General features: G+C 41.1%; 1 protein-coding gene across 2 annotated transcripts; it reads left to right on the forward strand.

Moving 5' to 3' along the window:
* The first annotated feature begins 415 nt into the window (after nt 1-415).
* On the forward strand, nt 416-27,303 carry ago2 (argonaute RISC catalytic component 2). 2 transcript variants are annotated; one of them, XM_084081153.1, is made up of 20 exons: nt 416-662; nt 2,251-2,301; nt 3,533-3,713; nt 4,161-4,281; nt 4,431-4,612; nt 5,323-5,459; nt 5,835-5,969; nt 6,613-6,700; nt 8,142-8,289; nt 8,522-8,641; nt 13,297-13,419; nt 13,656-13,789; nt 14,335-14,519; nt 14,628-14,787; nt 15,034-15,124; nt 15,548-15,751; nt 16,594-16,728; nt 16,872-16,973; nt 17,161-17,360; nt 17,494-27,303. In XM_084081153.1, exons 1-20 carry the CDS (start codon nt 644-646, stop codon nt 17,600-17,602), a joined length of 2,625 nt encoding a protein of 874 aa, XP_083937279.1. In that variant the 5' UTR covers nt 416-643; the 3' UTR covers nt 17,603-27,303. The 2 variants fall into 2 exon arrangements, with proteins under 2 accessions (XP_083937279.1, XP_083937280.1); XM_084081154.1 differs by having other exon boundaries at nt 15,548-15,742.

Consider the following 27,303-nt stretch of genomic DNA (forward strand, 5'->3'; position numbering starts at 1 on the left):
TGCTTATTTTTCTGTGAAGTTGCTTGTAAATATTGGTATTTGCGAGTTGCGTTTTTTCGGGCTTGTTTCTAAAGTGTAGTTGCTTATTTTGGGCCTGCTTCCTAATGTTGTTTAAACTAGTGGTTCTCAAACGTTATAATGTCAACAAGGACCCCTAAATTGATATGTAATTATCCAAGAACCCCCCCATCTGAAACTATTTTGTGCCAGAGACCGCCATACAAGATTTGTGTTGTTACAATGTTTTTGTATTCATGTAGCCTGCTTAACCTACTCGCTTCTTTTGGGCTTGTTTTCATAGACCCCGTTGCTTATTTCTCTCGCAAAATCTGGCAACACTGCTGGTGTGTCACAGAATTCGACAGGGTCACCAATTCCCGCACATCACTCCCAGTCGGTTCTTATGTGTGTGTGTGTTGGGGGGATGGGGCCGTGCCGAGGATGAGAAAGCTCCCGTGGTGCAATTATTATTTACTACTTGATTAACTTCATCAAACCTTTGTTATCATAGGGACCACCGGGGCGCCCACCGCTTATTTTTGTATAGAAATATATTACCGCGCGCCGTATATGTGTTTGGAAGACATCATCATCATCCCGGCAAGAACACAGTGGAGTACACGAGTTTAAAACAACCGTCGAGATGTATTCCGCTCCTGGAGGTAAGGCTTATAATTCCATTATACTTAGAGCCGCAACGAGCCTCTCGCTCGACACGTTTTCAACCGAATAAATGTGTCTTTTAAGTCGCGTCGCCACTTTTTTTCTCCAGCTCAAAACACCTCATTTGTTGTCGAGCAGAAAAGCTCATGCGGACCAAGTAAAGTAAACCTCAAGTTGTTAGCAGCAGTTCGCTTTGCTAGGCGACGTTAGCTTATAGTTTAGTTACACGTTCAACTCTCTTGTTGACATTTCAGTGCTTTTGTCATCATGTTGATGAGTCGGATTTGAACGTGGGGGCATTTTCGCACCTTTTGCTCACGGTTTAGACTGTGATCGTTGCCGTGCTCAAGAACACGTCGTCCCCAACCCCAAAGTACAAGCACCGACAGTAGAGATGATGCTAGCAGATTAGCACGTCCCCGGCTAGCTAGCGTTGTTGCCACATTCCACCGACCTTGTTATTGTTGTTAGCTATTTAGCTAGCTAATGAAGTATTGTTGATCTGGGTTAAACGGACTAACTGAACAAATATCGGCGTTTTGCCATATTAAGAGTGCTTGAGTGAACATTGATGCACACACATAGTGACAAGGGGCCGTTTCTTCTTAGCCCATGTAGCTTCTATCGCCAAGGCAGTGTGGCCATGAAGCTAATCTTTACTATTTTGATCTAGCTTAATGTGATGTCAGTTGTTTACTATTAAACGATGCAAGAAATGTACGCATGGGCGTTAGAAGCGATGGTCACCAACGTTTTGCCTTGATTCCTAACGATGCCAATGGCCTATTTGTTATTTTAATTGTATTTGATCCTTTATTGTTTATGATGATGTTTAAGATTTGTCGAATATGATTTGGGGACAGGGCCCGGTTGCATGAAGCCACTTTGGTTAAGATTGTATCTATCTATTTATATACATATACATCATCACCATAATATTAACCTCAAGTGAAGTCGTAAGCAGAAGGAGGTCTTGAAAAAGTACATTAACTATGCGTCTGTACTCTGTCGTGCAACATTATTAATAGTCTCTATTACAGGCCAGCGGTGGTTAATTGCACTCATTCGATGTCCTTGTAATAGTTCTAGCTTTCTAATCAGCAACCCCCTGTAGGATAGAAAACCAGCTGTAGCCAGGATCCAGAATACCATAGTTGGGAACAACTCTCAACTCCAGGAGAGGAGAATCATGGGTGGCTTTAGGAGGGTCATCATACCACCAGGTTGCCGGCCTGCCTCTGTGTGTGTGCAATTGATAAGACTTTAGAGAAGTCGCCCTTGGTTGTGAATGATAGTGTTTTGGGGTAGATAAGAGAGCAAGCCTTCTGGCCATGAAGCAAGGAAGTGTTCTCCATGGAAACCTAAGAAGAGTTGAGCAACAACACTGGCCGCTGCTTCTCTGTTGCTGTTTACTTAGATAGGAGACTAAGATATTTCTAAATATTGTTTTACATTTTGTAAGCCACATCAATTTGTCGTTAATGAAACTTACTGTAACACAATTCTACTTTTCAATGTTCTCCATGTGCAATGGCCAAGGGAGGTAGTATGTGAGAAACCTTAACATGTCATTTTTGTCTTCTTTAGCTGCTGCAGAGATGCAGGAGAGACCCCTTTCCTCTGGGTCAATAGGCTCTGGTAAGATTCTTCTCCCTAGTGCTTTTAACCACATGAAGGACTGAACCCCGTGGACCCCGTTCAACAAAGTGTATATAGGGTTGAAGTGGTTAAAGCTGTATGCCAAATTACCATGGTCCACTGTTATTGACAGCAAAATGCATTATATAGGCACTCAGTTACAATTTCTACCATTTGTCATAATAATAAAATTGTTCCAGAAATAACTTATTTGTGATGGTAGTTTTAGAATCACATTGTGTCCAAGCTGACAGTTTGAAATACATTTTGGATGGTTGCCTAACTAAATAGCAAAAAAGGCCATTCAATAGTCAGTAATTAGTGGGCTTTATCGGTGTTCGTGTATTTGAGTGCACAGAGCTGTAGGACCAAGATAGCGTGCCTAAGGGAGTGTGCTCTTTGGGGACCACCATGACTACGTTGAGAGTTGAATACAATCAGCCAGTTAACTTCCAAATGTCCCTGCCTGACACAGCTTCTTCTTTACTCATGGTGATTCAGTGGCTTATTCTCATACATGTGTTATGTTTTTTTTCTTCTAAGTAATTTTACATGCATTTCTTTTCATTTGATTAATTTTAACTTTGTAAGTAACAGTTGATTTTGAAGGTGCAGTATTGATTGTTACAATTCTTGCTGCACTGAAATTTGTACACATCTAGTGTTCATTAGCCCATTTAGAACTGGAACCCCATTACGTAACTATACCTTTCAAGCCAAAAAAACCTTTTGGGGTTCTTGTTGCTATGAACAGTACATAGCAACATTTTGAAGATTTTTTTGAATAAATATTTGAAGTTTTTCAGAAAACTTGGGTCAGGATTTAAAAGGTGTTTATAAAATCGACCGTATAGGTCTAAATGGGTTAGAATAGAAGAATTCATGCTTAAATATAATGACCAATGATTCATGTTCAGGTGTAAGAGAGGAAGGGGCTGATTCTACTTTAAAGCTATCTTGCATAACTTTGGGTCAAGTGCCAACAAGAACAAACATGGTTTCTGGTTCATTAACGTCTAATGCTTAATTTATTATTGGTTGCGCACTGGTGTCGCACGGCAAAAATAGCTTTTCTACAAGTTCACAACCCGCTGCAACGCTTTGTAAGCTTGTAGATTGGCTATTTTTGGCATGCAGCACCAGTGCACAGTCAAGTATAAATCAAGCGTATAATGTCATAATAAACATCTAATTTGTCACTGCTTTCCTTCTCCTGACCCCTCCGATTCAGATCCCCCATCACCCCCAGTGCCAGAGTATGTCTTCAAGCCCCCCTCACGGCCCGACTTTGGCACCATGGGCAGGACAATCAAGCTGCAGGCCAACTTCTTTGAGATGGAAATCCCCAAACTGGAGGTGTACCATTATGACATTGACATCAAGCCTGAGAAATGCCCCAGGAGGGTCAATCGGTAAGCATGAGATGGATTTATATAATGCATATTACATACTGTCAGAAGATGATGTTTCTATATTCTTATATTGTACTCACAAGTACAGTATTTATGGGGGCGGCCGTAGCTGCCATCGGGGAATTAGAAGGTTGCTAGTTGACCCTCGGCTCACCCAGTCTACATGTCAAAGTGTCCCTGAGCACTTAACCCCTAAAAGCTCCCCCCGTGTGCTCATCTGAGCCATCTTGACCAGCTTTTTTCTGCTGGGTAAAGCAGTAAAAGCAATTTCCCCACCTGCAGTGACCAGAAAATACTCCCCTTTCATTATTATTGTGTAAATGTACGTAGTTGTCCAGTAAATTGACTTTAATTTCCTTTTTTTAACACCTGGTCACCTGATCAGTAGTTTTGAGTAGGCAGTGATTTCCTGGACATTGTGGTGAATTGCCTTTCTTCTTCTTTCAGAGAAATTGTCGAGCACATGGTCCAGCACTTTAAAACACAGATCTTTGGAGATCGAAAGCCAGTGTACGACGGGAGGAAGAATCTCTACACAGCCATGCCATTACCTATAGGCAGAGAGAAAGTATGTCCTCTCCGTTCCGACAACCAGTCAACAGTATGGTATCAGTGTGTGGGGAGAACACTTTTGCATCAGAACTGGCAACTGCCAACAGTGATGCGAAAACTCAAGGGCTAACAGCATTTTCTCCTCCTGTCCCATCATCTGCACAGGTGGAGCTTGAGGTTACGATTCCTGGTGAAGGAAAGGACCGCAGCTTCAAAGTGGCCATCAAGTGGGTGTCTTGCGTCAGCCTGCAAGCTCTGCACGAGGCCCTGTCAGGACGGCTACCAAACATACCCTTTGAGACCATCCAGGCCCTGGACGTAGTCATGAGACATTTGCCCTCTATGAGGTCAGACATTGCTATTGGTCTAGTGTTGACTATTTCTGTAGTTTATAATTCTTCAACCGTTTTAAAGCATCTTGTTACTTCAACAAGTTGTTGTGCTAGTCATGTAATGTTTTCAATATGCTAGATATCTGCGGCCATCCCCGCTACTTTTTTTGCGAACGCGGAAGGAGGCGCGGCGAAGCCGCGCCTCCGACCAAGTGGAGCATACTATGAAACTCTGCTCGGCTTGTGTCTCTGTCTGTGTGTGTGTGTGCACTGCCTGTGCACTGCCTGCACTGCCTGTGTGCAACCCACAGAGTGCGCCAGAGTGCAGCTACAGCCAAAACACACACACACACACACACACACACACACAAGTCTGTGAATACACAATATTTTCGAGCTGCGTTCGCTTCCAGCGTTCGCGCGTCTTACTTGTAAATACACAGTTTAGATAACCAATGATGTGATGATTGTTAAACCAAGGAGTGATGATATATCCAGGCTCAAGACTGCTCATCGTGTTTTGGCTTGGCATTTGCAACCTAAGCAACATATGTTATCCACTTTAGGGTCAAAATAGCCACAGATCAAAGGTTGTCGAAGCTAATTAATTCTGTTTCTCCAGGTTTTTCCTACCTGCCTTATCTTAACCTGTCCATGTTTTCATCCTTTCTGTTCTTATAATGAAATGTTAATTAGCTTGTGTCCTCCACCATTGTCTGTCACAGGTACACCCCAGTGGGTCGCTCTTTCTTCACCCCCTCAGAAGGTTGTTCCAACCCTCTTGGCGGGGGCAGGGAGGTGTGGTTTGGCTTCCATCAGTCTGTCAGGCCTTCCCTTTGGAAAATGATGCTGAATATTGATGGTAGGCTTCATATAGCACTGATGTTCAAATTTGGGGCCCATAGACTGCAATTTTCTTCAGAATGTTTCTGTAGGTTCCAGTAAAATGTGGACCAGTTTAATTTCACTGGTAACTTCATCAGAAGTTTTAGCTCCACCGTAAGAGAATGACTATTCTGATCAGAGGTTTCACTCTTAGTTCTCCACCACTAGTCTTCTTTTACTGTACCCTATGGAACAATACAAATCTAGATCTATCTAGGATCTTGACATGAATAGGTTTGTGAATACCTGCATTGATTATGAGTAGCTTTTGACCAGCTGCGGCCTTAAGCTTGTGGTACCGTTCATGGAAGCTATTTTACTTCAGTCTAATCGCTGTGATCTTGGGTTGCAGTTTCGGCCACTGCGTTCTACAAGGCCCAGCCTGTAATTGAGTTCATGTGTGAGGTCTTGGATTTCAAAAGCATTGAAGAACAACAGAAGCCCCTAACGGACTCCCAGCGAGTGAAGTTTACCAAGGAAATCAAAGGTAATTCATTGGTCATTCAAGTCATGAGTTGCAAGTAGAATGTTTCTTTTCCTTTAGAGCTGGCTTGTTTTTCCCCAACATAATATTGGTCTCTTACATTATTGGAATTAACGTGATTGACTTTAATACTCAAAGACTGGTATATATACTAAACTCTTGAGTAGTGGTTGAGTAGCAATTTATTTTGTTACTCAACATTGCTATACAAGTTTCTTGTTATTTTTATGCTCTTGCAACAGAGAAATGTTATTTAAAAAACTGCAGCAATGCATATATTACATGTAATGTATGCATATGGGAAACAGAAGGTCCCAGGTTTGTGGCCCGGCCCCAGTCTACGTGTCAAAGTGTCCCTGAGCAAGACAATTAACTCCCAACTGCTCCCTGAGGTGCTGCCCCTGTTGCGCCCACTACTCCTGATACTTAGAATGGGTTAAATGCAGATGCCTAATTTCGCTGTATATGCAAATATACAGTGACGAATACTACAAATGAGTGCAGACCAAATCTTTTCTTTTTGTTTACTACGCATAAACGGATATGTCACATGCTATGGTAGTGCTTATGCATTACGAACAATGTGTAGTATGTTTAGATTGGTGTAGTGTTGTGTTTTAACCACTTTGCCTATGCTACAATCCAGGACTGAAGGTGGAGATCACCCACTGTGGACAGATGAAGAGGAAATATAGAGTGTGCAATGTGACCAGGAGACCAGCCAGTCACCAGACGTAAGAATGCTCAGTCAGCCATTGTTCATGTTAACCATCATACAGCTGTCTGGTGTTGAATGGTCTTGTACGTATTACAAGGTTGGACCCCATTTGTCCTACCCCCCCCCCCCACACACACACACACACACACACACACACCTTCAATTCTCCATATCTTCCCCATCTTTTTTCTCCTGATGTAGTCACACTGTCAATTTCCAAGGCCCCTTGTACTGTAGTCCTTGTCAATGCTGACTCCTACCGGTTGGTGTTAGGGAGAGTGTAGGTGAGCAACTGTCACTACACGTGACACCGCCAGTCTGATTCTTTTCACCTGACTGTGATGAGTTTCACTGGGAGGACATATAGCGCATGTGAAGGCACACGCTATTCTTCTCAATTCAGCCCCCACTGAACAGGCGCCCTAACCAACCTGTAGTAGTCGCTAGTGATGCGAGAGAGATCTCCTCTCCGCCTGGCTGCACTCACCACGAACACGGGCAACTGTTTGTTGGAACGCCCAGTTGGATGCCTAGCCAAGCCGGATGCACCACGGAGGATTCAAACCCCTAATCTCCAGCGGTGGGCAGGAACTTTACCCCTGCACCTCTATTTGCCATTAGTGATGATAAGTGACTGATAAATGTGGAAAGATGACAAAACACTAACATTCAGTGGGCAATCTTGAGGCAAGAACAAATTGCAACATATTGTCCTGATATGTGCCACCTAGTGTTGTGGTGGGTGTACAGATAGGAGGAGCAGATATTGGCTCTTACTGTCTGAATAGAAGTTCCTAAAAGCAAATGTCCCAACATCTGTATGTCTGTATTTGGCTGGCTTCAACTACAGTGTAAGATCTATAACCGTCACAGGGTTGCGACTTAAGTCTAGGTGCAACCACTTATATGGACATCCCTCCATAACTAAATATTGATATTTTCTGTAGTGGCGGTCACTATTTACTCTTTCAGGTGCAATACTATCAGTCTCCCATAGCACCATGGGCACAGGTTCAGCTATGCTGCCCGAAAACCCTGTATTTCAACTCTCCAACAGTTTTGCTACCCCAGGTCTACGATTGTCAAAAAAACTTGTTGAACTGAAATCAATTGAACTGATTACTCAGGCAGTGAAAAATGACGCTTTCCCTGTTTGCTCACGCACAGAGCTGGTTAGGATAGGTTGATTGAGAGTACCAGAAGCATTTCAATATTCGCTTGCTCGCATTGTGGTTAGCAATAAGTGTTAGCCAGATTTTGTTCTGAGCGCCTAACACGCATGCTAAATGTTAAGAGAATTTAATCTGCTCTTGAAAAAAACTGCTTAATGAAATATGGACCACTGACTTAGAATAAGAATATAAGAATAAGATCGTAACAAAAGCGTAACTTGGTGAAGCAAATGGGATGTTGCTGTATGTTTAGCTCACACATTTTTCTTTGTTGTGTTTTCCCAGGTTCCCCCTGCAGCAAGAGAATGGCCAAACAATTGAATGCACTGTAGCACAGTACTTTAAAGACAAGTACAAGCTGATCCTGCGGTACCCCCACCTCCCCTGTCTCCAGGTTGGACAAGAACAGAAACACACCTACCTGCCTCTAGAGGTAAAGCAGCTGCAGAATCCTTGATATCCTTTTCCCTTATTTTGTTGTTCATGAGCATGGAAAGGATTTTTAGGTCTTAGTGATGCATCACATTTTTTTGGGTGTTATCTCCTGTTTAACGTTCACCTTATTTATATTAGTTGCATATTTGTTCCAAATAGGCTACCTTGCGTGTGAAAAAGAACATGGCCGATAACATTTCTTGTGATTGTGTTCTGTGTTTACATCCCAGGTGTGTAACATAGTGGCAGGGCAGCGCTGCATCAAGAAACTGACAGACAATCAGACCTCCACCATGATCCGTGCCACAGCCAGATCAGCACCCGACCGTCAGGACGAAATCAGCAAACTGGTGTGTAAGCTTGCTATTACCCTGCCTCAGTCCGAGACGTTTACAGTGAATTTAAAACATGTCATATGCTATTTTATTTTTCTCAAAATTAAGCTTTTTGTTACGCCATGGTGCCAAGGGGCCAGCCATCTAGAACAGTGGTTATCAACCTTTTTAGCTGGCGACCCCAAAAAATACTTGACCAAGTCACATGACCCCCGTCCTTCACGACTCACTGACAACATACATGCACCAAACAAACGTTCGTGCACACTTACATCTACTATAATTAACTCACAGTGCCATTAACGTGTTTCACATGTTTTTACCGCTATGGAGCTGGGTGCCATTAACGTGTTTGACGTGTTTTTGAAAAAATTGTAAAAAAAGAAAACATGTTCAGAACCCAAGATATCATCATCTGAAGATGTGCAGCTCCATCCACTCCTTGTTTAACTTAGAACTGAAAAAGGTTGTATCTCGCTTCTTAAGCACTTTTTGTTTTCTGTGAAAAAAACTCTGGCACTTTTCAGAATCAATTCTGAAATAATTCTGGCAATCCTGGCACTCAATGAGTTAACACATCGGGTGCCAGAGGTTTATTAAAATATTATACGTTCAGTGCCTGCTATTCTTCCATCCACTTACGTTGATACGTTTCGTGCTGTAGAAGCCCCGACGTGGAAGTGCATGTAAACAAAGCGTGCGTGCGAGACGGCGGAGGGTCCCGACTAACGCCTGGAACAATAATATTTCTAACGCGATCCTCCATTGCAGAGTGATCGCCGATCGAAAATGGCTCGCTTCCACCACGTTAAAAGAAATGGAGATATTAAGCTTTTAGTCAAGGAGTTAACATTGGAAAGGCCGACCGGAAGGATGGATCCACATCCGGCCTCTCCTTCTCAGAAACTCCTTGGATGTTTTGTGGGCCCCACGTATAAAAATAAAATTGGGTCAAAAACGGTCCGGACCGTTTTCGGCACTTCTCGTTTGGATTCTCAAAAACGGTCCGGACCGTTTTTGGCACACAATGTGTTAATAATAGCAGGGTTCCCGCGGGTCCTTAAAAAGTCTTAAAAAGTCTTAAAAAAAATATCGGGAATTTAAGGTCTTAATTTGTCTTAAATTTGACCGTAGGTATTAAATTTGAAGTTGATGTTTTTAAGGCTCATGGGAAAATGAAAGCCATAAACATCTGTGCGTATTCTAGTGTTCAGTTTTCCATAAAGATGTATCGGTAAGCTCCATCTCTCTCCCATTGAGTTGAGAGATTTTGAGAGAGACGCACGCACTGTGTTATTCCATAGGCAATAGCCCCGCCCTCCCCTGTTTCACTCCGTCTCTCATTCACCCAGCTGTAGCTGATGAGCATGTCTCGTTTGCCCGGCCGTCTGCTCTGCTGGATGTTGCTCGTTAATTCATTTGCTCCAGGTGTCTGTGTAAGCTCAGAAGCCCATCTAAGTGGGCATTGGGCAAAAGCATAGCCTCTGCGACCGTTTTGTTTCACAAAGATGCCAGTAGTTGAGTGCTGTTTGGCAGTACTTGTTGCTACAGAGCATGCTAACGAGTGCTACGTGCTAACAACGAACGGATGTCACCGGTTACAATTTGGAATCGAAACGAGGAACGCTTTCCCCTCAGCTGTCATCAGGCAACAGAGTTTCAAGTGATAGGAAAAATGTTTGACTGATCAGAAGTAAATCAACTTGGATGCTGTTGTACACACACACACACACACACACACACACACACACACACACACACAGTGCAGTGATTCTCAAAGTGGACCCCCAGGAAGTTCCAGGGGGTCCCCAGCTAAATTATAGATAGTTAGGAACCAAATGGACCCTTATGGGTCTGTAACTCTAGTGCAGGGGATTTGGCGGACCCCCTGTAGTAACTCTGAGGATCCCCTAGGGGTCCCGGACCCCCTGTTGAAGACCCCTGCTCTAGTGTACAAATGGAACCATTGTACAATATAAATTGGGGTCCCAGTGCTATAAATGCCATTAGGGGTCCGTAGTCTAATGCATGTCAAACTGGGGGTCCTTGAAGTTAAAATAGTTGAGAATCACTGCTAGAGTCGTAAACATCTTCTCTTATATGGAGGTCCTTGGCTTATCTTTTCAAATGGGGGTCTGCGGGCTAATAAGTGTGAATTTGGGGGTCCTTGACATGAAAAAGTTTGAAAACCACTGGTGTAGGACACACACAAACACACACACACACACACACACACACACACACACACACTCAAGCAACCTAATGCTTGAGACACACTCATTTTATTGATTTTTAAACGCCTGATCTAGAAAAATACAAATGTCTATTTTAAAAAGGGTGATGTTTATTTTATATCACCAGCCAGAGATAAGACGAGAATCAATCTCTAATAGGCTTATACAGTAAACAACACACTCACAGCCTTTGATAAACAAAATATATATACTGTATGCCCATAACCGCTCTATGAGCTTGTAGATCTATTTTTTGGAAAAATCGTGGGTCTTTGAATATGTATATACAGTATATATATTTTTAAACTCAAATCTTTGCTTCTGGGGGATTCTACATGTGTTCTAAATCCTAACAGTGTTTTGAAAAACCTTATGTTGCTATCAGTGGTTATCAAAAATTATGTATTTGGCCGTGGACCCCATCTCAAAATGTTTAGTTCCAGGGACCCCCAGAAGTTGTAACAGAGTTAAAGATGTTCGCTTTAAAAATATATATATTCAAAGATTTGCAAACTTTTTCACGATTATTCAAAAATGGCAGATCTACTAGCTCACAGCACGGCGCTATGAGGTTGTATATCTGCTATTTTATAATAGCCAAAGAAATCTTACAATGACACACAGACAGGGCCGGTGTGTCCATACAGGCGACCTAGGCGGCCGCTTAGAGCGGCAGTTTTGAGAGACGGGAAAAAATAATGATAATAAATCGGTAAAATCAGAATTAAGTAACATAACCCTAACCTAACCCTAAAACCAAAATAAAGTAGCCAAAAACGTATCATAATCCGCCCAAAACCCGGAAAAGTTTGCGCGCGCACTTTGCCCCCGCATGCGCGCATCAGAGGAATCTCGCCTAGAGCGCTGATCAGCCTAGAACCGGCGCTGCACACAGATGCGTTCCCGGTCTTAATGGGTTAATAGAAGTTTTACCACCCGCTGGCCCGCACTCCCATTAGCCAATTTCAATAGGAAGACATTGTTGTGACATTTATTTGGGTCTTAAATTACATTTGTTGAGGTCCTAAAAAGGTCTTAAAAGGTCTTAAATTTGACTTTCCAAATGGTGCAGGAACCCTGAATAGGCTAAACAAAATAGCAAAACCAACTATATTAGTTTAGTGTTGGCTTTAATGTACATTTTCTTAGGCGCGGGTTTTGATCAGTGTTGTACACTCGGACCGTGCGTCCAAGAGGAAAATGCAAACCTCTTCTCACAGCTCCAGTGGCCACCCATGTTCCTCATCTTTGTTTAAAAAAACTCACTAGTTTATCAGTGTAATTGGATGTTTGGTGTAATTGAATCATTTTCATTGGCGTTAAGCTTTCGTGTGTCAGAACCTCAGCACAGTTGAAGTTGGGGCTGATCTATAGTGAAAACCCCTGCTGGGGTTGTGACTCAACGTTCTGACCCACTTTGAGTGTCTCACCTGTGGTCAAGGTTGACATTACTTGTGGAGTGTCAAGTGTGTGGTACACTTTTAGATGGATCGTACTGTAAAGGGAAGCTCTATCCACCGTTCCATCTACAGCCTTGAGGCTGTTGAGAGCATGTTCAATGTCGTAGCGAAAAAGTAAACGCTTCCTTACATAGATTAACATTGTTATCGTATGAAAGTTTATTAAAATTTTACGGAGCAATTTAAGTTTATGGCGCTGCTGCAAGGGCAAAGCCAGCTAGTGTGAACGTTATGTCTCCATATGTGTGCTGTGGCCAGACCAACAGCGCGCACACACACACACACACACACACACACACACACACACAAACATCCTCAGTATCTCTCTTCCTTTGAAATGTTTTACTACTAATTAAATATTCTTTAATGTTCTAAAAACTTTAACATATCATTTTTTTAATTCAGATTTTCATGTTTTTTTTAGCACATTCAAAAAAGCATCTGGCGACCCCTCCAAATTATTTGGCGACCCCCAGGTTGAGAACCACTTATCTAGAACAGCGATTGTATGGCCCAACAAAAGTAGACCAATCACAACAAACTACACAGCTCAGGTGACAGTGTGCTACACCAATCACAGTCCCCACAAAAGTGTAGGGTGGGCGATGGGTGATTTAAGCAGTCACACCTGGCCTGAGTTCAATTAATTAGACTCTGAGCTGGGTGTGACTACACATAGCAGTGCACAAAGGCCTTCCTCTCACACGCGTACACACTCTCTCTCTCTCTCTCTCCACACACACACACACACACACAACCTGTACACTTACTTTGGTCATTTGAAAATAATTTTGTTTTTAGAGCACTGTCAGTGATTAGCTTAATCCATACATACATAAAAAACGTGTGTCATTCCAGTAGTAACACTTGAAAAATGATTACATCAGATACTACAGAAAACGACACAGAAGTTGAGCTGTACTTTCAGTCCAGCCCAGTAATGGAGCTTTTTACCTTTGTCTGTCGCGTTTCCCAGATGAGAAGTGCCAACTTTAACACTGACCCTTACGTTCGGGAGTTTGGAGTGATGGTGAGGGATGAGATGACAGAGGTGAACGGCCGTGTCCTCCAGGCACCTTCCATTCTCTATGGAGGCAGGGTATGTTGATTGACAACGCTTGGATGCCTTCATGCAGACCTAGTCTAATATAATCTCAGCCTTGTAGGGCTGGAAGTCTTTGGTCATTTGAAAATAATTTTGTTGCAGCATATTCTACTGTTTTTGCTTTTAATGTTTGTTTTAATGTAATTGTTTTGAAGTACCACACACATAAATGTGTTATCTTATGAATGGAAACTGCTTAGCTTAAGCCTGTGGTTTTGTGATGTTTACAGAATAAAGCAATAGCCACGCCAATCCAGGGAGTTTGGGATATGAGGAACAAGCAGTTCCACACCGGCATTGAGATCAAAGTGTGGGCCATCGCTTGCTTTGCACCGCAGCGACAGTGCACAGAACTCCTCCTCAAGTAAGTGTGATATTGGATAGAAATATGGCCTTGTTGCCTCTGTTCACATGTGCCATTATGTCCACTGTTTGTATTGATTGATATGGAGACAAATTCCAGCGCATTGAATAAATAGATTCTGAATATAATGGTTAAACCTGCAATCCTTTCATATCCTACCCCGGTATTTGCACCCAGTCCCCCGCACGAGTGCGAAATATTTCAACTGTTCAGCTCTAAGGGACAGCTCGTTTGAGCAGAGGGTAAACCAGTAAAATCTCCCAAATTAAACGGGACTTCTATATGATGACTTTCAACCTGGTGTCCCTATTTTAGGCATGTCATTATATTATCAGGGGGAAAAAAGGCAAATTGTTACATTTGTCACAACATAGAGTTTCACTCTAACTTTCTTTTAGCACCGTTACATTTTATAAGTGTTTGTGTAGTGGCAATTATTTTTCCCCCAGCCTATGCATAGTGATACACAGTTTGCTGCATGTGTTCTGACATTTCAGCATAAAGAACGTTTCTTTAATGATTTATGAACCCATCTTTACCTAAAGAGCGTTCACAGACCAGCTGAGGAAGATCTCTAGGGATGCAGGGATGCCCATCCAGGGCCAACCTTGTTTCTGCAAGTACGCCCAGGGAGCCGACAGCGTGGAGCCCATGTTCAAGCATCTTAAGTATACCTACCAGGGCCTCCAACTGGTGGTAGTGATCCTTCCTGGGAAGACACCCGTCTATGGTGAGGAACACATCCTTACTCAAGCCTATTATTCTTTCTAGTTGGCCTATATGTATTTATGATTTAGTGAGCTTACGTGCTTTTCCATGTCCCCGCTTCGCGTTGTAGCTGAGGTGAAGCGTGTTGGTGACACGGTGCTGGGCATGGCCACCCAGTGTGTTCAGGTGAAGAACGTTCAGAAGACCACTCCTCAGACCCTCTCCAACCTCTGTCTGAAGATCAACGTCAAGCTGGGTGGCGTCAACAACATCCTCCTCCCGCAGGGCAGGTTAGTGTGACCCCCGAACTCCATTCAATGTAGATCGACTGTACATATTGTTGATACACAATACTTATCTCATATATATTCCTACTATATGCACATCTTAACTTATATCTACATGCCAATATGCAGGGCCTGAAATTATTTTCTTCAAAATGGGGTCAGAATCCTCCCCGCAGGTGCTTGACAGCAAACATCCTCTTTGTGTGTGGTGTGGTGTTGTGATCCTTGTGCTCTCTCTTTGCTCCTCAGGCCTCTGGTGTTCCAGCAGCCTGTTATCTTCCTTGGAGCAGATGTGACTCACCCCCCAGCAGGAGATGGGAAGAAGCCGTCCATCGCTGCTGTAAGTCAAATTACACAGCAGCGCTAAGAAAGGAGGGTTGGAATTAGTCATTTACAGACTGAAAAAAAAAGTCCTTGTTTTCTGTTTATCAAAGAATTTCTTTTGCTTGACTTGTGCTACACACTTATGCAAACTTACTTGACTTAATGTTTAAAATTCTTCTAAAATCTGGGGAAAAAATAAGGTCAGGGAATAGGTTAGTACAGGAACTCGGTAACAAAATAATCAATTCATAAATCTCTTCTCCATTACCCACTGTCTTCCAAGGCTGTTATAATGCCCCTTAATGCAGAGCAATCCATCATACGATGTGCTGTGATATAAATGACATGCTTCCACAGCTCTCCCTGCAGGAACAGATGTTCCTTTCTTCCTAGGCGTTCCTACCAGCTGTAGCAAAGTGATGTTTTCCCTTTTCTCCAGGTGGTGGGGAGCATGGATGCCCACCCCAGCCGGTACTGTGCCACGGTTCGGGTGCAGCAGCACCGACAGGACATCATCCAGGACCTGGCCACCATGGTGAGAGAACTGCTGATCCAGTTCTACAAGTCGACCCGCTTCAAACCCACCCGCATCATATACTACCGTGATGGCATATCCGAGGGCCAGTTCAACCAGGTTAGAGATGTGCGTACTGCGTGGCTTTTTCAATGGGGTTTGGTGGGGTTTTGCATTTGGAACATATTTGCAAAGTGTTGTACTTCTCTGCCTGTAGCTTCTTCCATCAAACTGTCTATTTAAAGCGAGAGCAGGTTAATGCAATATATCTTGCACATCTGCAGTAGTTGGGGGTGGTCTCCCTACTTTGTCCAACTGCCCGTGGAGACATTTCGTACCTGGGGTCGAGTAGTACACTGACTGCTTGACAATGTCAAAGTTATTTGAAGCAGACGGAGCACCAGATTGGACACTTGATGCAACGTCATCTCTATTGTCGTTAGAACATTGTTACTATTACCCCATCTCTCTCCATTGGGTAAGGGAGACAGAGATACCTCTAAAAGTTGTAGCTTTCATTGTGTGATATCTTAACTGTGATATTTCAGGGTCACTGCAGTTGAACCGGCTCAGGCAACAAAAGTCTGTGTGTAGACTACTGCATGTCCCTCACAGGTTTCTGACAAGACTTAGTATAACATGCCCCCCTCTGGCCTGGAGTGGTACAGCAGGTTACCAACTATTCTAAGCATATCACAAAGTTTTAAGTAATCGACAAAAAAGAAACTCAATTAGATAAGTTGGTATTAGCCTGGCTGAAGACGTTAATCACCTCTCAATAACAGGTGGTTGTTATGTCAGCCTACATATTGGAGACCTTTTCTTGCTGTTGGCAAAATGACAGGGAAGAAGTTGCTTTATTATTTATTCAAGATATACGTTTCCAATTTCCATCACAATTTATCACATCTTTTTGAGTGTTTACCCAGGTGTAACTTTTATAACCTTTGAATCCTTACTGGTCTTTGCAGGTCCTTCAGCATGAGTTGCTGGCAATCCGTGAAGCCTGCATCAAACTGGAGAAGGACTACCAGCCTGGTATCACCTTTGTGGTCGTACAGAAGAGACATCACACAAGATTGTTCTGTATGGACAGAAATGAGCGGGTGGGTACCATAACATTTTTTAAATTTAAAGTGGTATGATTAGGTATGAAAGTTAAGACACGATAAAGGGACTATCAGAATTAAGGAACATGGTATAATCCTTCTTGGGCTGAAGTATCTTTCCTAATGGCTTGTTTATGTAGGTTGGCAAGAGTGGCAACATCCCTGCGGGTACCACGGTGGATACAAAAATCACTCATCCATCTGAGTTTGACTTCTACCTTTGCAGTCATGCAGGCATACAGGTAAGAATCGTATTTGCAACAGTAAACAGGGTTAAAGTGCTATGAATGAATTGGAGTCATTCTTCTTAGTTAGTTTGCATTTTCAGGCAAATACCGGTATGTTTTTGCATTTCAAATAAGAGTCAAATAAGGAGACAAAAGCCTTGGAAAAAAGAAATCATTTCAGTACTTCTCCTTACCCTTGAAGGGTACCAGCAGGCCATCCCACTACCATGTCCTCTGGGACGACAACCATTTCACTTCCGATGAGCTGCAGGTGCTCACCTACCAGCTGTGCCACACCTACGTGCGCTGCACCCGGTCTGTCTCCATCCCTGCACCGGCTTACTACGCACACCTGGTGGCATTCCGTGCCCGTTATCACCTGGTGGACAAGGAGCATGACAGGTAAGCCATACAGCCTGTCACACCGCAAGTAGAAACGTGCAGTGTTATTCTTCACAAATCAAGAAGCAAGATGTGTGGTGCTTTTGTCTTGCAAGTATGTGTTAGAATAACCAACTTGTAACTGCCATTTCAGTGCCGAGGGCAGTCACACGTCCGGACAGAGCAATGGGCGTGACCAGCAAGCCTTGGCCAAGGCCGTTCAGATCCACCAGGACACGCTGCGAACCATGTACTTTGCCTGAGTAAGCAGGTCCAGGTTGGAGGAGGTGACTCCTCACCACCCCTGCCACCAGCCTTCACTGTCTTAGTATCAGGTGATAACCACCATCACATTGGTCTCACACATTATCTCTACCTTTCTGGGTTGTCACTTCATCAATTACGTTGAAACCCACACCACATTCTTCCTGTCATCTAAATGTTAGACTGTAAAATGGTAAAAGGATTCCTGAAAAGTGAGAGGGTGGGAGGATTGGGTTTGGTTGACTGTTTACTTGTTAATTATTGTGAAGACTGCGGGGGACAAACCTGTTTACAGAACATGAAAAGGAAGGACGACAGATTTGTACACACTGACAGAAAATCTATGGTTTTTAAACCAACGAGCGGTGTCATTACGTTTAAGGGAGTTAATTGTTCAGGTGGTCCGTCCACCTGCCATATTTCCTCCCCCTCTTTATGTTGTTTTTACATTTTATTTGAGAGGGGCCTGGTGGTTAAAGGGAGGAGAGGACATTGAAAGATGAGCAGCCCCATTTCAGTTTTACAAACCTAAACATTTTTCCTTATGACAAATACTATTTATCAGCCAATCAAAGCAAAGTGCACTGACCAGAATGGCTACTTTACAAATCAGGACAAAAGTACTTAAGATGCTGTGAGCTCTGTCACAAGTTCTTCTCACGTGTTAGGTCACTGTGTGAAGGGAAGTGTCATTTGAGACGGAGATGACTGTCATTTCAATGTACGACCATTAGTTAATCAGCCTGCATTCCTTGGTGTTTTTTTTGTTGTTTTTCAGTTTCAGTATTTGTCCTCAGACACTGGTGACCAACACATTTTTAATGCAAAATCTGGGGACAACAAAATTAACAGATTTTTTTTTTTTTCCGGCATCAGATTTGTTATACAAATTTTTATACTAACTTACTTAAAGGCTAGAGGAAGAGGGCTTTTAATATTGATGAGATTGAACCGAAAGCAAAATGTTTGTTTTCAGCTTTCCTGTCTAGCTAACATGAATATGTCACATCAGTAACCTAATTCCCTTGCTGCTGGGGGGAAAGACAATCGGGACTGGAGCCCGACATTTTTATTGTACTCTGAGCCTTGTTGAAAATGAGATGATACAAGTCATAGAAATCTACGTAGGGGAACCATTATGAAATCTCTTGTAAGAGTTCCTCTTAATTTTAATTTTAATGTTTTTTATAAATATGCATGTAGATAACTTTTTTTTTAACATTTAAGTTTTTGTGTTTGTTTTTCTCCATACCTATTAACCCCTAGTCCTGTTTTATTTTGATTGTTTTTTCATTTCCTCTTTTGTGTTTTCAATATAGCAGCAAAGTAGTTCTCATTACTATGCGTTTGTCAGAGCTAGATGTTAGCCTGGCTATTCAGTACAGTATATAATGAGGCCTGTAACATTTTGGTTTGGTTTCAGCTTAGGGGCTGGACTCAATGATGGAGAGTTCTGTTAAAATTGAATTCAGAGCACCTTCTGTCTCACAGAAGCTTATGCAAATTATGTTGGATGGATCTTTATAGCTTAACATTGTTGGGGAATAAGGTATATTTTGAATAAGTGTTTAGGGGAGGTTGAGGGTATTAATGTTGAGGCATTTTAAGATGACTGGCCCATATGTAGTCCAAACTAACAGACGGAATTAAATGCAAATATTTTACTGCCTTCCAACACTGTCGCTGAAGTTTTACTAATAATAACTAGACATTTTGTATAGTATCCCATCACACCTTTTACTACTTATTACAAGTTAACCTGGCGATTGTTATAGTCTTGATTAACAGGGTGGGGGGAGTAAATCTATATTTTATAACTATGCATCATTTTTAACCAAGAGATTTAGCAGTGGGGTATCTCATGAATTTAGGTCATTTATAGAGATATCTAATTAGAGATTTTCTTTTAGCAGTTTAACAGTGTTTCTAAGTGCTTGTCAGTATCCTTTATGCCTTTGTGATGGCACAGGATTTTACGTTTGTATTGTTGTAGATATGATGGCACAAAAGTTGGGTATATCCTTTTTTGTTTTTGTTCTTTTAAACAATCTTTCATAGCCAAACAAGATTACAGACTTTTTACAAGATGTACATTCAAAAGAACATTCAAAAGAAATGGAAGCACAATAAGGACATCTTTATTATGGGTGCTAGACGTTTTTCACTGCAAAGCCACCGTAAATCCTTAGTGAACTGGTGCAAGAGGCTTCTGATTTACCGTAAACATGGTAAAAGTCGCTTGAGCGTTTTGATGATCATTTTCTCCCCCGACAACTTTTTTGTTAACCCCCATTAGCTGTAAAAGTAACTAGAGATCAGACTAACTGTGTTCGAGGGGCATTCTGAAAATCACATACTTGATGTTTCAATATTGTTTTTATTGGTGCTGGTCTCAATTGTAAAATCAACATGTAAAATTTAGGTGCACTTTTCATTGGAGATAGTTGGTATAAGAATTCTATAGAGTTTTTTTTGTTTTTGGTCTCAATCAAAGCAAGGAGGCTGGAGGCGTATTAACACTGGTGTAATTGTGTGGAAGTGGCTGTGTGTTCTACCTCTTGTTACCTGTTTAAGTGTTATGGTAACATCAAACCGCTGGCCATTTCCTTATAATTACCCCTGCTATCTACAGTATCTCGTTGGCATAATTTGATTCTTGCGTTGACACTCAAGGTTTTAAAACACTTGGTATGCATGTTGGTGAACCTGCTTTCTTGAATCATGTAGTTGTCCTGTAAAGTGACATCCATCAGAACCCCCCACATATAGAATGTCGGAGTGCTTTTTTCCGGTGGGGACATTGAGCTGTGTGACCAAACTCTTGAAATGGGTTTATGTTAAGGTAACGTAAACCTAACGTAAGAAACATTTTATTTAAAGACTGAAATTCGGCTGTAACAACCAAATTACCCCTTGGGGATTAATAAAAGTTTAATTTGTGTAGCTTTCAGATATAGCTTTGTCCCTTTTTTTATTTTTTGTCATTTAAACGGCTATAGGTTTTTGACATCTTGCCACATTTTCTGACGTCATGTTTTGTCTGCTTCAAGTGTGAATCATTGTAGTTAAGAGTGACATCATTACATACTCTGGAGACAGACAAGATGGTGATGTAACCTGATTATGCTGCCAGGTGGGCTGTTATAAAAACCATCGTAAAATCATACAAGTCAAATAAACTAAAACGGATTAGAAAATGTTATGCATTTTAAATCTGAATGAATGCTGCATCACTAGGGAATATAAGAATCGTTTTGCTATGTAATAGGTTTTGTGTCCATATTCCACAATAATATTTTCTTTTGAATCCCCTGAAACTAGTTTGATTGAACTAGAAAGATGATGTTAATGCTGTTTTGTGGTGATGTTAGTTGACGCCCGTCATCTGCTCTGTGCTTCAAAATGTGAATGTCCTCGTCTCTTGTGATTGCTGGCCTATAGAATGCTGCCATGTGCTTCAATAATCTTCACTCTTCCATTATTCAACTTGTCACTTAAAGGGATACGGTAATGTGCATTGTTGTATGTAGTGGTTCTTCAGTGTGGAATGTCATGCTTAATTTATACTCCATTGTACGATGGTATTGCAGCGTGAATGTGGACGAAGGCCCTCTTGGCGTACATCAGGTTATACATGTTTGGCCTAAGTGATGGCCGTGGTGCTGCTCAGCATGCACACAGCCCTCTGGGCCGTGGTCTTGGCCACAGTGGAAGGCTGGTAGTTGATGTCCACCTTGAAACCTGTGGGTCACCAGTCCTTATACACCTGGATGCTCATACCATGAGGAAGTATAAATCAGGCTTCAGAAAAAAACATCTACATTTTGTCAATTTCCTCAACGGCTTGTCGTCTTCGCGTTCCTCCTTGTGACCAAACGTAGCAGCTAGCTTTATTTTCCCCAAAATTTAACAAGATATCCCTTTAACAGATGTGGTTTTGCTCTCATTTATCGTTACTCCTTGTGGTTTACCTATACCAGCACCTTACAATACCAGACATGAATGGCATTGCTTTTCCTTTAAGAAAAGAATAATTATTTTTGCACTAAAATGAAAATAACTTTTGGTGCCGAATTGCGAGTCTAGTGTTCACCAGATTGTAGATGGACAGCATCCTTTTTGGTTACAAAGGAACAAGAAGGAATGAGATGAGAATGCTTGTCTAGAAAGATTTCTGAGATTCCGTCACCTGTACAGCCAGTGGGATCTAAACAGATTGCCACACACATTAACCACTTAAACCCTATATACTTAATTGACCGGGGTCACCGAGGTGTCTGTACTTTTTCGCCTCCTTTTTCCCTCTACACCAAATCTCATCACTGAAAATAGGCGATCGATAAGATCTGCTATTTTCAAGAATTGGGACACAAGGGTTCATGTGGTTAATCGAGCGATTCTACCCAGCCAACAAGCGTACAGCAGATGACTTCAGAAATAGCCTAATGCCTTTAATGTTTTTTGATGCAGTGAAATTTCCAGTAAGTGGTTGTTGGCTATGTTTTCTTAGTGTGGTCGTGAGATCAGAATGGTGCTTTATGCTTAACAAACGAAACTGACAGGAATTGTGCAGGAGTGAGTAGTTGTGGATGTTCATATTTCTGTTATCGCACTGCTTGTTTTAGATACAATGCCAAAGTAGTGTGTAAGGACAGGAGAAATGTTCTGAAAGAAGTGTGCTATTTCATTGGTCAAGACTGCAATGTTGAACATTTGAATGGAGCGTCATGATAATGTGTCAGGTGAAACTAGCTACATATCAGAGATTTAGTAGAAGCTTTTCCTTTGAGTCTGGTGCTCTAAATATTTCGTTATTGTGAGCTAAATGGAGAATGTCTTTGGATAAGTGAATTGTTGCCGCAGGGAGCTGTAAATATATACACCAGCATGGATGAATGTGTCATTGCTTCACATCGAGATGAGTGTTACCCCATGCATTTCAGGTCATTTTAAAAACAAGCATTATTATTTTGTTGTAACGGTGTCATTCTATTCCCCCTATGAGTTTTTGTGTCTGCGCAAATTTCACCTCAGTTCGTCTCTTGTCCCTTATTTTGTGAAATGACCCAAACTAAGTTTAGTGTGGAGGTGGCTGGTTTGGCAAACTAAGCATATCGTATATTACAGACAGATTGGATTGAAGTTTTATTTTGGCACCCACCTGCAGCAGTAGCATAAACTTATTCTGGCCAGAGCAAACGTTCTTCCTTGGTGTGGATGTTTTCGCTCACAATCTGTTCACACCATTACTTTCATAAAATGAGAACGCAAAATTTTAAATGGAACAATTTACGTCCAGAGCATTATATGTATTTCTCTCTATCGTTCTTTTATTACTTTTCCAATCTCCCTGAAAGCCTACACATTATTCAAAAAAGAGGACTCAATAATATTTTCTTAGATCAAAATGTAACGATATGAAGCCTGTGTATTTAAAATGATATAGATAATATACCTGGGACTTTACTGTTGTTAAAACATTTTTTTTATCAACATGGACAGTGGATTAGATTTGGCCATCTTTAGTGTTATATTTCAGTTTTTTGTTTTCTTCCAGCCAACACACGGAGGGCTAAATGGAGCACACCAGTACATTGTCATTTCATTAGATATTATTTGATATCCAACTTATTTTAATCTACCTTTTTTAGATGGTTCTCTGCATACTGGCTACTACACTTTAGGAGACACAAAGTTTCACACTGGTGCAAAGAATGGTCTCATTTTCTCTTTAGTCAACTTGTGCGAGAAGCTGTAACATAAGAGCTGTATGTATATATGATGGTTGCTGTGTAGTTTGATCTTGTTTTTTTCTCCAGCTTTTGTCTTTGACCTTGTAAATTAACCACTTTCAACCTGACGCCCCTATTTTAGGCATTTTATCATAGGTGAAAATGGCATATCTACAAGCTTGTAGATGGATATTTTTGAAGATAGTTCAATAGGGCTTAAGTGGTTAATTCAGGCTTCTATGTAGACCTTCAGAAAAGTCATGAAATTCCACAACTCGGACGACACCTCTTTGGGCAACAACATTCATGCTTTGGGTGCATTTGTTCACTAGTGCCCACATTTCAAAATGATAGGTGATGAAAATCTTTTATTACTCTTGTTTCTTCCGTTGCTGATGATACTGCTAGGTTTTGTCGAGGATGTCGATGATTTCATGAACACTGTTGGCTTTAACGGGCCCTGCTACCATATGATTCCCTGGTAATTATCCTCGTATTTCCAACATCATTTGGCAAAGTTTTATTTGATTGCGTTGTCTTTTCTTATTCAGCTTTTATGCCAATTTCCTTTTTATTATAGCCTTGTAACAGTAATGTTGGTTTTTCAAAAGTCTTGCAACTAAAGCTGACTTACATTGTCTCTCACTACATAAATGGTAGTGCATTTATACACGCTTTACAGTGTGCATTTCATTCACCCACACACACACACACACACACACATATTAACTCACCGACAGCAGAGGAAACCATGGAAGGCACCAACTTACTCATTGAGAGCAGGTTGGTGCCTTAGATGTATGTGCATTTAAGCCATAAAAAATAATCAAAACATAATTGTAGTAATGTTAAATGCAAACACTAAACCTTTGTACCAGTCCAGCATGTGAGGAATGCTTCACAACAATTTGTATTAACTGACAGGTAGTTGTCATTATTCTATAATTAGTTTGTGCAGAAGAAATGACTCGGTCTCGGAATGCAAATAGAAAAAAACAACTTATTTAGCGCTGTAGATAAATGAAGAACTCATTCATAACTTGTTAAACCTCAACTTGATCTTGATCATTATCTGATGGTCTGGTGACTAATGATATTGCTGGTAAATTTGGCAATTCCACTTTTTTTCGAACTGGGTCCAACTCAAAGCACTTCCAGAGGCATACCGTCTCTTCTCCGGCTACAGCAGAACAGGCTGGTTTAAGAATCGAGTTAAGAACTCTGTCCTCATGGCCATTGAATTCCATGACTTTGGAAAATGATGGGTACTTCCTAAGGTTTTCTGGTCAGATTGAAAACCATCAAGACTAGGGATTTCCTCGAGACCTGTGTTGGATGTTTGCTCTAGGCTGCAGTTACCAATTTTCAAGACGGAAAAGACTAACTGTCATGGAGCCTCAACAAATCAATGCCATACAGCTGATATATGTATACAGTCACACAAGGCAAGGGCATTTTTGTAACATACTGAAAGCGTTTGGTTCTTCGGAAGGACTTGGTTGTTTATTTACCAACTTGGGAAAAACTACCTCAGGAAGGTCTCAGCGTTTGCAGTTGTATTTGCCCTCTTTATGATGGGGATAAAGCTCAATAGTAGCGACCAAATGATACAAGTCAATACTGTGTAAGCATCTTTATTCTTCTTTTAGCCACTACAGTGGAAAACATTTAAAAACCTGTTGGCTTTTATTTAGTTTGTAACATTTTAGGGGACCAAATTTTTCAAGTTTTTCAACAGTTATGTCAGAAACACAATGATACTCACCAGAATCCTATGTAGCTACATAAACTATAGTCTCAACTGGATTGTATTGATAGACCGGATTTGATATATTGATAAATGCATTGAATCTGCGATTTTCCATAATGATGAATTTTTGTAATGGGGTTCCAGGTGATGACATCTGGTTTAAAAGTACAGTACGATTTTTTTGGTCGCTGATTGACTTTAATTTCCCCTCCAAAAGTAAAGTAAGAATGCATCATTGTCCTGAAAAAAACTTCTATTACAATCCGTTTCCTGGCCATACATCCTGCTACAAAAATGGACTGATAGTTAAATTCAAAGCAGCTAATAATATCGCCAAAGAACTGCCTCATATTGTGAAAAATGATTCAATATATTGCATGTGTATGATTCATTTTATATTTAATATATATATTGTTCTGGAGCCCTGTCATGTGGTGTAGTGGAATGTTGAGGTAAAGGAATTGAGACTGGTTCAAGTGGAATGTTGTAAGTACAGCAATAGTGTTGTGGTCGCTGACTGGCAGTAATTACACTGGTTTGTCCTCGGAACAGGTTGAGGCAACTGTCAGTGAACATTGGACTTGAGGTCAAAAGGACAACAGTTTGCAGATGGGTAAATTAACCTCATTTAGGCTCTGGATCCAATTGCAGGGCTGGCTTTGAGATCAGTCTTTCCAAGAGATCTTTATTTTTGTTTTGTTTTGTTTCTATTTAGACTTTGGAACTAGCTTTTTTCTACAAGAACATTAGTAATCATCAGTTAATCAATAGTGATCTTTGTGTTTATTACCGGATACAGCCACTGCAAGTGATCAAATGCCTACAAAGCTCTGCCACGTTACCCTTTACTGCAATAAAATCTTTTCTTTTTTTTTACTTTACCCTGAAAGGAATCCAACTATAATTGATCAGATCCAATAACAATTATGAGGTTGAGTTGTGTTTTTGCAAGCTATAATAATTTACAAAGGGAATATACAAATTTGGACATACTTTGTAATGTCAAACGCTATGGGTTACACAGAATGAAAGGTACATAATGAGGTTGTGTGGCAATTAACTTAAAATTCTTGGCTTGTTTTGAGTTGAAAACATCTAGTATGTCATCATCTTTATGTGTGCCTTTTCTTTGGATCTCTTCCAGCTCCCCCGACATGTTGGGTTGTCAGTCCTTGATATATTTCTATATATGGGATTGGTCAACTGTATAGCGCCACATTAAAGAATTTCCACTTTAATTATCATGCAACCTTGAGTGTAGATGCTGCATAGAAGGATCAGTATTTGTGTTTTGCACTTTTCAAAGCAGTCTAAAAGAAATAGCCCATTTGAGGTCGGGCAAAGTAAAAGAAAGAAAAGAGAGACCTAAAAGACGAGGTATTTTATGCTATCAGTAGGAATTATAAGGAATGATATGATTTTGAAAAGCTTTTCTAAAAAGGTAAAGATATATCTATATATTCATGAAGTACCTCATAAGCCTGATATATGCTGCATTGACTTTTTTCATTTATTCTTTCTTTAGCGTACTTCATTATTGTCCAATAAGTTAATTTCCCCCCCCTAATGGAGGTTTGAATGTCACTACAGGCTGTGCATTTTGCCATGACTGCTCAATGTTATTCAAGTCGTTTAATACCATTATCAGATTTAACGGAGGATGTTATATCTTGTGGCCAAATGATTACATGCCATTTATGCAATTGTCAAACGTAATTAATCTAATCTGAATGTCTCAGTCGCAGCCACATAATTTATACGTGTTTGTTCTTGTTTTTTCCTGCATACATTTAGTGTAGAGCCAAAAAAAAAGTTGGGTTTGAGACTGTTGATGTACACCAACCATCCAGTGACACTACTTGTTCAATGTGACTGTTGACTCAGGTATTGCCATGAAAGGGCTATATCTGCTTCCCTGTCCCAAGTTCTACCTGTCCCCCTGTGTCCACGCACACACACTCACCCACCCACCCCTTTGTCTTAAAATAGCTCTAGAACCACACGTGAGGTACTGTTTGTCTTCTTAGCATTTTTGGCCTTAAATGTTCCACAAATGTATGCACTAGAAATCCACATTTTCTCATAAAGCTAAACTCCCATGAGACGGCGTATTATTCATGTCATATGTCATCATTATCTACCTCCTATGAATGTAGGGGTGGTCCTGGAACTTGGTCAACTTTAAAACGCTGTTTTATTGTATTTCTTCCTGCTTATT

Source organism: Gymnoscopelus microlampas (genome assembly GCF_963454915.1).
Source record: "Gymnoscopelus microlampas genome assembly, chromosome: 15".
NCBI classification, from domain to species: Eukaryota; Metazoa; Chordata; class Actinopteri; order Myctophiformes; family Myctophidae; genus Gymnoscopelus; species Gymnoscopelus microlampas.

Excerpts from the sequence above, each read along its gene's own strand:
- ago2 (XM_084081153.1), top strand. Across the intron at positions 4,613-5,322 it reads AGACATTTGCCCTCTATGAG|GTACACCCCAGTGGGTCGCT; the intron begins GTCAGACATTGC and ends TGTCTGTCACAG. Across the intron at positions 15,752-16,593 it reads AGTTCAACCAGGTTAGAGAT|GTCCTTCAGCATGAGTTGCT; the intron begins GTGCGTACTGCG and ends TGGTCTTTGCAG.